Raw genomic sequence first — 11,361 nt, forward strand, 5'->3', positions numbered from 1 at the left:
GAGAAATGCAAACAGCCTGTATTCAGAAACTGAGCCTTAAAACAAGCTGTCAGGACTTCTGTAACTTTGTGATGTCACACACAAAACAGTCACCGCTCTCAGAACCTCTCTTCTGATTGGCTCACCGACCTGTTGTTGCTGGAGCTCCAGAGAGAAGACTGAGAGGGGAGATGTAAAACTACACTGAGATGGTTTTTGGTTTTTCAAACCACAAATATATCTTCTTATGGATATCAACACTTCAACACTAGAAATTAAATGATCAATTAATAAATAATGATTACGTGTGAAATATTGCAGTTTAGATGTGTAGTTCCTTTTCATACAGCAGCCCAAAAGTTTTAGTAACTTTCTCTAAGCACTAAACTATCAGGCAGGAAGAGGAATCCATTGGTGGATATAGTGTCACAAAAGCCTGGATTAGTATCTAAGTGATTAGTAATGGACAGAGAGAATTTGCCCTGTGCTGCTTTCATTTTGTGAAAAAAGAGAAGTCACTTCTGCACAGTGTTCGGCCTGTTAGATAAGCCCCCAACTTCACATCATTCATTCCCAACCCAAACCACGTATTTTTAGAACATTTGGAAAGTAAATTGAAGTGTCTGTTTTGTATTTTTGTTCGTCTGACCAGATGTTCTCCATTTACATATTTGGCTGTCTCCACTGTCGACAGACTATTCAGTGTGAAGGAATTAATAATTTCCTAATGCTGAGAGGCACAAAGAGAGGCTGATAGCATCCCTAATGAGCGAGCTGTACCTTGCAACTATGTGGATGGCGGGTGAATATCAATAACACCTTTTGTTCAGAGCGTTTTGGGTTTATGACTTTATTCGACAAGCCGAGTCAGGCCAGCTGATGGGCAACATCACATGGTCCTTTCTAGACCTGCAGTGAATATTAAAAAAATATAGGCTCATCTCTCTTTATACATGGTGGCCCCTCCTCTCTGCTTTTTCTGTCTTCTGCCTCCATTTTCTATCGAATACGATCACAGACAGGCTTCCCACGCACGTATGTGCACGCACGCTCACACGCCCTCTGCACGAGGCCAGATTTATGCCCTGACAATCTGATAGAATCCACTGAAACGCTAAGGAGTTAATATCGGTTAATTAATTCGCTGGACCTGTGCAGGGAGCTGTGAGCAGAGCTGAGGAGGACTGCGTGACGGGAGACGAGGTGGTGGCCGGTGGTGTGGCGGCTACAGCGATGGCGGCGGCGGCGGGGTTGGTGAGGGGTTTAGTATCTAAATGAGGGGAGTAATCCACTGAGTGCCTATAATGTAATGAGTCAGTCTCGCTTAATGGAGTCTATTTGAGGAAGAAGGAGGAATGGGAAGGAAGGAAGGAAGGAAGGTGGCAGTTCTGGAGGATGGGTTTGTGGACTTAAAGGTGATTTTTTTGTGAGAAGTCATGCCAGTGGATGAGCGCGCTCTCAGTGGCGGTTTTTATCTGTGCGGTTGCTGGATTGTGATGCTGCAGTGCATCATGGAAGTGTGTTACTGTAAAGCTCGAGGTTACAAATAACACTTTTTTTTTTCTTTTTTTTTATATCTAAAACAGAACTGGTGTTAACGCTCTGAGAGTGGCTTTATCTTAGCCCTGTGGTACAGGGTAATTCCTGAACTGCCAAGCTGCGTTAGTGCAGACGATTTCCATTTGACTTTGAAATCTGTGCACACACACACACACACACACACACACACATAAACACACACTTACCCCCCCCCAGCCAGCATATATCTGCATTTCATTGACACAGTCCTTTTTTAAGAAACACTCATCCTAAATTCTCTCATGCTCCCTCAAATATAATTTCTCTTATCAGAATTACTTTATATGATAAGTTGAATAAATGTACAAGGATTGCTCGTAACCGATGACTCAATTGTTCTCAAATGCACTTTGTTGACTTGTCTTCTCCTGCTTTGCTTCCCTGGGACGTCATTTAGAGTCTATTTGGGATGACTAATAGAGTATAATTTGTTTTCCTGTTTGCACCTGTTACCTTTCCCTTCCATTTAAAAGGGGTCGAAAAGAACAATGTGGTGGTATGTAACCATGCGGCTAATTCTGGGTCTGATGTGCCAAGGTTCTCAGCAACCTGCCACCAACTGTTCGCTCTGGGACTGTTTCTTCAATGAAAACTTGTCTGTTGTCCAAGGTAACAAGACCATGTTTCTGGTAGGATGTGTTGCTTTTGAGATTTTTTCAAATGTTACTTTTTTTATGCTTTGGAGGAGCCCAAATGAAATTCAGTTCATCTTCACAGTATGAGATTGACAGCACCAACCTCAGAGACTGATATCTCAAAATCTTGGCACTTAAATCCCAAAAGGTCTGCATGATTAGATACCAACAGACAGAAAGTAGAAAGGCATGCTTTCTTGTAAATTAGATGAACTGATTTTTGAAGAAGTGGATCTCTCTTTTAAACATTTTTATTTAATTTTTTTTTTTCACGAAGCGCTGATTAAAATCTTCCTCTGACGGATCAGGTTAAGGTTAAAAAATAAAATGTCAATGGTGTGCAGGAAAGACAGTTGCAGTTGTGACACTTCTCTGCATCCAACGCCTCCTCAGGAGTCAGTGGTTTGTATTATTCATGTGTCTTCCGTGCTGGTGTCGTATCTGTAGCTCCTGCTGTTGTTGTGTGGCTCCTTGTTGCCTTGTGTGTACAGATCTGATGATCTGTCGCTCTGCCAGGCTGCGGTGTTTAATCCAGGTCAGCTGCCATCTTACCCTGCTGTTTTCACGGCCTGTTAGAAATCGCTTAATTGGCCTCTTTTTCTAAGGCGAAAAAGTGTGTGTGTTTAAAGTTAGGGATAGACGGAGTGTCACAAGAGTCTCATCTGTTTGTTTGGCACTGCGTTACGGTTCGGGGAAGGGAGCACAGGACCAGACGCATAGCCAGATGTGACGAGTGCTCCTGGCTGTGACCACAAGTGACATGGCACTGAACGGACTGCAGACCTATTTGCTCCAGCTCTTGTACCATAAGATGAACACAAAGGCATCTGTGGTTTTTGTCATCTGCGGCGGTGATTTTTGTGTCATTCACATGCAAATGGGTGACATCTTATTTTTGTGACAGTCACAGTGAGCATTGCCAGTTGTGGGCAGGAACGACACTGACATCTACATGAAATGCTTCTCACATCTGTATAAGAAAAAAAAAGAAAATAAAAAGGAGATGTCGCAGATTTTTCGAAGCACACATATTTTGGAGGGTCTTTGCAAGCAAACGGGTTTTGGGTATAGTAGGAGGCTCAGGTGGTCACCATGTGAGGATGATTACAGAGGGCCGGCACTGAGCTGCCAGACTAACTGTGTCACACAGGCACAATGAAATGTTGTGTAACAAATTAGACGCACTGGAAAAACGAAACATTGTTAAAATATTTATTTGAAAAGAAAACAGCTGTGGCTGCTGTTGCTGTAGTTTATCTAGGGCTTGTTAGATGTAGTTTTAAAAAAAAAAAAATACAGTAATTAATAATTTATTTTTAAAAAGTTGGTTCACCAAGATCACATAATTTTTTTAAACTGAAAAATACTCATTACAAATTAAATTTCTCTCACTTCCAATCGTTTGGGGTGAAAGGCAGCAAACCTCAGCTGGAGGCCATAAAAACAAAACTATCTGCATGGCCTGATAACACAAGGTTCAAGTGAGGAAGATGTATAGTGTTTTCCTTTTTGTTATTGGCTTAAACATATTTTTTCAGTGGGCGAAAATATGATTTGAACATTAAGCATTCTGTAAACTCTTGACGTAACTCTTCACTCTTTAAACTCTTTAAACTCTTGTGCATAATCATTTCAGTCGTTGATCACCAATTTTCTCAGCAAAATCTGTGTTTTGGTTTGTCACTTTGCTGAGAATCTGCATGCCTAACATTTTTTTCTGTGTCCCCTTTTGTTCCCTCTTCTGCTTCTTTCCTTTCCTTCTCTCTTTTACAATCCTGCTCCCGTCTCCTCCTCCTCTTCCTCCTCTCTGCTCGCTGTCCGTGTGAACAGGTCCCCCACCAGATGGGCGCGCTGACCTTCTACCGCTATGAGCAGCCTATCGTAGACTACTGCCAGGCCCATCAACCCCTGCGGCTCAACATGGGCTATGAGGGACCCCCACAGGGCCTGGAGGGCCTGGAGGACCTGGGGCCGTGTGACAGGGGCACTATACAGACAGTGGCGCTGCCCGCCGTGCCCACTGCTGCCAGCATGGGCGCTCCTATGCCCGGGCCCCGCTCTCCCCCACCGCCCCTCAGACCACCGACTGAAGGCCCCAGCGGCGGCCCTTTCCCTCCCGCCGAGCGCACCGGCACACTCAAATTTGGACGCTAGCGAGCCACGCCTGGGTGTAAGAAGTGTGGCTAGGGCCTTTGATTCACCATGACTTTGTAATGAAGGGGCAGGCGAGCTGGTTATTCAGTGGGGCCTTGTTTTCAGAACATGACTACGTGAACTAGAGGACTAAAATTTTCAGATTCTGCCTGGAGGGATTTTGCCATCTGAAACACACAGTCTCACCAATATACAGTAGAGGTTGAGACATCATTGCTGATCATTTCGATTTCCTTTTTTTTTTCCAAAGCACCTTAATAAAAACATATCACGACTCACCCATGGGAGGTAATCCAGAATATGACAAATAAAAAAAAAATTTACCTTGTTTCCAAATCTGGTCTTTGCCATATCCCAGGTCCAGTTCACGGCATAATGGCAGCCCACTTGCGCTGAGTCAGGAGTGAAAGGGAAAAGTGCAATAAACACAAGTTTCTCAATCACAAAAAAGTGACAGCAGTGACATAAACGAGACGGACCTATAGACATCATGTGAAGAGCAGGAGGCTTCGTACTGTGATTATTATTCCGTTTTTTGGTCAGTAGTCGGTAATGCAGGCAAATCAACATCGTTATTTCATAAAGATGAGTCATTTTCTCAAGACAGGTTAACGACAGAGTTTCTGTTTGTTTTCGTTTTTTTTGCTCTCTTTGTTGTCTCTGGATGTTGGGTTTTCACGCTTCAATTCCATCAATGTGCATGTCAAACCAAAGAGTTTACTTATATTTTCTTTTAATGCACATATGCTACTTTAGCCAAGGGCGTTCTTAAAATGCCAGCCGTGCTACTAAAACTAGCCTCTGCCAGCTCACATTCACAATTTACAACCAAATGTCCTGGTGGTCGGAGCTCGTCTTCACAGATTAACTGAGTAGTGAAGCATTACACACAAGTGAGGTCGTGAAACTGAAATTTTAAAGAGTTTTTTTTTTTTTTTTTAAATCATAGTGATGTATCGTACCTGGTCCTCCCAACATGCAGTTGAATTGTTATTCGTGACAACAAACAACAGAAATATTTTAAAGGAGATATTATGGCATGTTCCATAAACGTCTTAAACACACACACACACACAGAACATGGGACCTTTCCACATCAGAATGGCAGGTCTTTGTATATGATTATATCCCAGCTGAATGACTCACTATGCTTTAATGAGGTAATCATGGGGAATTTTTTCTTAGTGGTAAAATAAGTACATCTGAATGCAACTTATTGTACATATTCTTAAAAAAGGTCCACTTTACTGAAGGTCAAACCACTCTCACTGCCCCGAACAGTCGTTTGAAACGTTGTTGAGTCAATGTTTGACTTTCATCACACCGGACAGTTTGGAGAGCACCGTGTTGCCGGGTTGGCAAAGCTCTGGCCGTGCGCTCCAACTGTCTCCCCTCCACCACAGAGAACAACAGTGCCTAGTGGGAGCATGTTGAACCAGCACGTTGACTTCTCTTTGACCTGCGTATGAACCTGTGGACTGCACTGGGAATATTGCCTGACATCTCCCTTTTTTTTTTTTCTTTTTTTTTTTCTCCCCCAAGAAAGCGTGCCTGCGGTGCTGGACTTTATTGCACTCGGTAACCCTTTGGCCACAGTGTCGAGCACTTCTACTTATTGACTTATGGAGCTGATGAAGACTTCAGATACGGGCTGTGATAGCCTGTCAAATATCATCTCCGGCTTAATCCAAGCTGTGCTCTGGGGTCGTTTTCTACATGTCAGTGGACAAACTCCCGGGAGTTGTGGAAAGCAGTGCTCGGTCCTCCCACAACGCAACTGATTGATCCACAAGATGAAACTGCGAGGGGCCAAACTTCCCCACATAAAACGTGGGTGTATCCTCAAGATAAAAGAAAAAATAGGGTTTTTTCTTTTGGTTTTGTTTTGTTTTGTTATTTTGTCTTTTTGGCTTGGAACAAAAAGAGACAGTTTTTGAGGTGTTCACAGATGATGTCAAGAAATTCTATAAGACTAATCAAAGGACAAAAATTGAATAGAACTTATTTATCGTGTAAATAGTGAATCTTTAATGATGAAAAAAGAAAAAACAAAACGTATGAACTTCACTTCTTCTGAAACACAAACTGCTTGTGACCAGAAGAGGAGCCTTATTCACTTTCCAGTGGGAATCTGTTGACTCGGTGAAGAGGTTCCTACTGCGACGCTCCTGTTGTTTCGATGATAAATATTTTTCTATCTGCTCCCGTCACTATTCTGCCATTCCACCATTAAACAGAAATTATATTAACTGAAGTTATTTCTCAAAATCCAGTCATTTTACTGAATCACACAAAGAAGGGAAGATTGGGAGGCCTGTTATTGCGATGTAATTCAAAAAAAAAACGCCAAACCTCATTGTTCTGACTCCCGTTTGAAATGTTTGAAAGCTCATCGTGCAGGAGGTGGCCGTATGATGTGTTGTTGATCCACTCCTCTTGTTTAAGAAGTTCCAACTCTCTCTGCCATTTTAAGGTCTACTCGGGGAGAAGAAGTGTGCTATTCTTTATACCAAGAGTTTAACTTGTGAAAGATTTTTCCTTCCTTTTTTTTTGATGTGCCATTATTTTTGTTAAATGTTTTACCGAACACCAGCCCCCAAAACAACAAGTGACCCTAAAAAGTCTTCATGGTTCCATGACTAAGGAGGGTTCGGTCCCCTTCGTGTACAGGACATTGCATAAAAAGCAGTTGATTCGCTCAGTATGGTTGCTTAATAGTGCTGGTGGAGTTTACTTTGTAATAGCAGCTGTGCCAATGTCTTTATAATGGGAGCTCTCTCAATTCTATCCATGTATTGTCTTGCCTTGCTCTATATCACCCCTGCTAACTCCTTGGCCTGAATTTCATGTCTGCCTCTTGGTGACTCGGGTGAACCTGTTTAATGATGTTCTATTTCTGTCCGCATGCTGATATTTTGGGAAACTACACCCAGTTAGGGAGGAGCGCTGAACCAGAGACAAACAGTACAGGAGATAGTTCCCGTCTGGTGTGCCCCGAAAACCAGACGCACATGTCATGGGCAAACTTCACTATTTTTTAAAGCAACGTGTTTGCTGAACCATACCTGCCCCCCCGTGTCAGCTAAACTAGAATTCCCTGGCCATTGAGCCGAGAAGAAGGCTTGTGTTGGGCTCTCACTCCAGGGACAGACTTTCCCTTTAATAGTCTCCTGCTAAAGCCCAGTGCCCCACATGTAGTAATTACCTCCGTTTTCATAGCAGCGATACTGGTTCAATTCTCTCTAAACACAATGATCAAAGCCACTTCGCCCATCATGTGTAATTAGAAAATGCTAATAAAATCTGTGTATGCTCACAATTAAATCAACTACTAATAAGCAATTGATTAATCATGACTACCTCCCTGATAAAATTGGATATGTTCAGTGGAATGTTCGAATCGTGCTGCCAGTAATTATTTTGTCTTTTGTCCATTTGTTTTTGCCATCAGAGAGCTGGAAGCACAGGCGCTGCATGCTAATGATGCATGTTTGAGCTGAACTCCTGGACCGTCTGCGCTAGCCCCGCAAAGCCAATAGGCTTTATTTTCTCTTCTGCTTTGTTTGTTTATGGTTTTGTACGCCCCGAGCTCCCCACCCCGCTTCACTCTTGGGCTCTTGAGTTTGGGCTCAAGTCCACACTAGGAGCATTCCCCCTCCTTTCTTCTTATCCCCCCCGCCGCCCCCCTTTCTTTTCTTATTTGCTCCGGGTGGGGTGAATAAAGGTCTGCAGAATCGCAGTTAAAAAAAAACTTTCACATTTCAGTGTTTATGCTCAGAGGAGAAGCTAAATGCAAATCTCAAAGGGGAGAGGGAAAGCAGAGAAGGTACTGTACAAGATGCTTTACAATAGGGAGGACGTTGAGGGACATATATAAGTGCAAGGAGGTTTTATTCTATCACAGTAAAGGGTTTGTGATGTCTCTAAATGTCCCGGGCAGCTTTAAATCTACTGTAAGTTTGTACGACACCAAACATCTTCAGCCAGGGGTTAAAGTGGGATGGGAACCCCCCCCCCCCCCCGGAACAGCGTTCAGCACCTTCGATTAATAAGTAAATAAATCTGATTGGCAGATTCACACATAATAGCGTAAAAGAGAGTTCATTTTTCGTGTTGCTGCAGCCTGTCGTTCATTCCAGCTGATGCCATCGAGATACACACTCAGCAAATTAGAAAGTAATTTCACTCCGCGGGCCCACCCCCACACTCGACACGCAGCCACTTTAGTCTTTTTCAGTCTTTTTTGCCCCTCTCCTTGTTGTTCTCCTGGAGTTTCAACTCTGCTGATTTTTTTCCCCCACCACATTATGAAATTTCTATATTTGCCCCTACACTATATTTATCACAAATAGTATCGCTGCTGTTTGTGATTGGTTTTTAAATGATGTACTTATCCCACATATTTGCCATTTGTGTCTAAAAAGAGAGCGAGACAAACGAGTAAACATACAAACACATGCACGGACACACGAGCTGGCGAGATCATCATACAAATCGATGGTCCTTTAAACCTCATTGTTGCAGAACCCACGTTGATCCGCTTATTCAGGAACACATACAAACCTCTCTTATGAATTCACTATAGTTGCAGTTATCAAGATCAGTCTTACGTGTGATTTAAAAAAAAAAAAAAAAAAAAAAGAATGAAAGAGCAGAATCGCTTGTTCTCCGGTGCTGGGAGATTCTTGGCTTGTGGTGTGAACAGCCAGGCTACATTGACATGTTGCGGAGCGCCTCCGCCTCCCGTCTGAATCAATGCCTGGAATTGGTAACATGAAGGGGTGGGGTTTATGACCTATTTTGCAGCCCGTCAACAGGGGGGCAATCGACATGTTTTGGCTTCACTTATGGCTAGATGTGATATCATCCATGCCTACAGATGGTCCATTTACTTGCGATCTAGCTAGCTACAGAAGGGGAGCGAAAGTAAATGGAGTTGCTTTTTTTTTTCTGAAGCGGTTGCAAATTTTCCAATGCAACACATATCACCAAACGCACAAGCTTTTTTTTTTTTTTTTTTAATCTACAACTTGGCTGTGTGTCTTGTCGGCTGCCGGTACGTTATCAGTTTGGGAGTCACTCTTCCTTGCTGCACCGCTACACCGGACCTAAGAGTTCCCCCACCTGCCAAACCCCTGGCTTCAGCCAAGCTCAAACACTCGCAAGTCACACACAAGTATAAGTATTCTGTAGAGTCACATGACGCACAAACACTAAACAAAAAGGCATACTTGTATCTTCTAAACTGTATTTATTATGCATGCTCACATACAAAAGTACTCCGATACACTCACATGGTTTAAACGCCTTATCTGAATTGAATTTATAATTTACACTATATTACCAAGAATCCACTTTACATTGTCAGTCTTTAACTGCAGAAATAATCACGCCTAAATGCATATACACGAAAGGAGAAAATAACTACAAACACAGGCAGCACACATGCCTTGATAAATGATAATAAAGTACTGCAGGTTTTGACACTTTCATCCATTCCAGTTCACCCAAGGCCATCCGCGACGGTTCAGTAGGTTCTAATCCATTACCTGATAAATAGATTTGAAAAAATTAATTCCAAGCCAGACGTGGATTTGCAGCTTTTCTTCCTCTGCCATACATCTGTGTCTTACCCGCAGGCAGCACCGGGGCATACCCATATCCAGCACATAGTCATGACTCCAGAGAGTCACAACGTATACATATGGATGGAAGGGGGCATGCAGATAAAAAAAAAAAAAACACAAGCCAATGCTCCCCATCTGCCACTTCAAGATTTCCACTTTCTATTTTTGTTTAGTGTGTCATTAGCGCGTGTGCAGACTGCAAAGTGGGAAGAATTAATAACTTTGTCATGCTAAAAGGCATAGAGCGAGACAGGAAGCATTGCTAGTGAGTTAGCTACCCCGCATGTACCCAGAAAGCCTGTGTGTGTGTGTGTGTGTGTGTGTGTGTGTGTGTGTGAGGTGTGTGTGTACGTGTGTGTATCTATAGCAGCACCTACTCCTCTACCTCCTCTGAACCAACATCACCTTTAATGTTCAGGCCAACCCGGTCCCCATTGATTGTTATTGTTCCATGCTGTTTCACATTAGCAGGAAGTCTTTAACCTTTGACCCACATTGTCCTGATTCTGTTTTTCTGTCGTTGCTCATGTCAGAGGGGACACAGAAAGGGGAGGCATGATCATTAACCTCTGTCGGAGAAAAACACACTTTTGCGTTTGTCTGACAAAGCCCGTTTACGCCCCTAATTGGATTTAATGTGAGCACCGAAGAAAAGGAAGGTTTTTATTTAAATGGGCTGCATTCCGCTCCTGCAAGTCGGCTCGAGAGTGCAGTGAGAGAGAAAGCAGAGGGGAGCTGACAGAAAGCAATATCAGAATTAGACTTTGTTTCTTTGCGGCCTCAAAGCACTTTCCCCCATTAATTTGCTTCCTCTTAAATGCTTTCCATAGAAACCACAGGATCCCCACTGTCTCCTTCTCATTCATTTCCTGCAGAGAGCATTGATTTCTGTAGGGTGTAAATAAGCGCTGCATTGTTTTCTTTAGTAGTTGGTTTGTTGTTGATTTTTTTTTTTTTTATCTTATTTGGATTTTTGTTCTTTTTACTGTATTCAGACCTTAAGCATTTTTGTGGAGACCTGGTCCAAGCGCAAAAATATGGCTCTTTGAGTATATTATTGTCAGAAAATGTTTTGTAAAAATTTTGATGATGATATCAGAAATAAACATCTAAAGATGGGAGATGTGATGTCGTGTTTACTCGTATATATACTGTACTGTAACTTGCTTTAAAATGAGAACTAATCAACAGTAGTTAACTAGTTGTGGGCAGTACCACCTGTTGTGATGTCAGGGAACAGCAGAATGCTTTCTGATCCTCTGATGATGCCACCAAGGTTATCGCAGGCTTAAAAATTACAAATGTTAATGGAACAGCTATTCACTTGTTGAAAGACGTGTTAGGAGGCTTATCCACTAGAACAATGCTATCTAGTTGCACTGTTGGAA

At 42.6% G+C, this 11,361-nt stretch overlaps 1 protein-coding gene across 2 annotated transcripts in view; it reads left to right on the top strand.

Annotated features, from left to right (window-relative positions):
* Positions 1 to 11,094, top strand: part of LOC130186318 (leucine-rich repeat transmembrane neuronal protein 4) — a 107,161-nt gene extending 96,067 nt beyond the window's left edge. The window contains exon 3 of one of the 2 annotated variants that reach the window (XR_008830277.1): positions 4,023 to 4,152. Coding sequence is in view for 1 of the 2 variants with exons in the window: in XM_056403351.1 (XP_056259326.1) it covers positions 4,023 to 4,346 (324 nt within the window). In the remaining variant the exon portion in view is untranslated. Of the gene's footprint in view, positions 1 to 4,022 lie in introns of both variants that reach the window. The other variant, XM_056403351.1, reaches the window with a different exon arrangement.
* Positions 11,095 to 11,361: the final 267 nt, after the last annotated feature.

Source organism: Seriola aureovittata, chromosome 18 (assembly GCF_021018895.1).
Source record: "Seriola aureovittata isolate HTS-2021-v1 ecotype China chromosome 18, ASM2101889v1, whole genome shotgun sequence".
In the NCBI taxonomy this organism is placed as follows: domain Eukaryota; kingdom Metazoa; phylum Chordata; class Actinopteri; order Carangiformes; family Carangidae; genus Seriola; species Seriola aureovittata.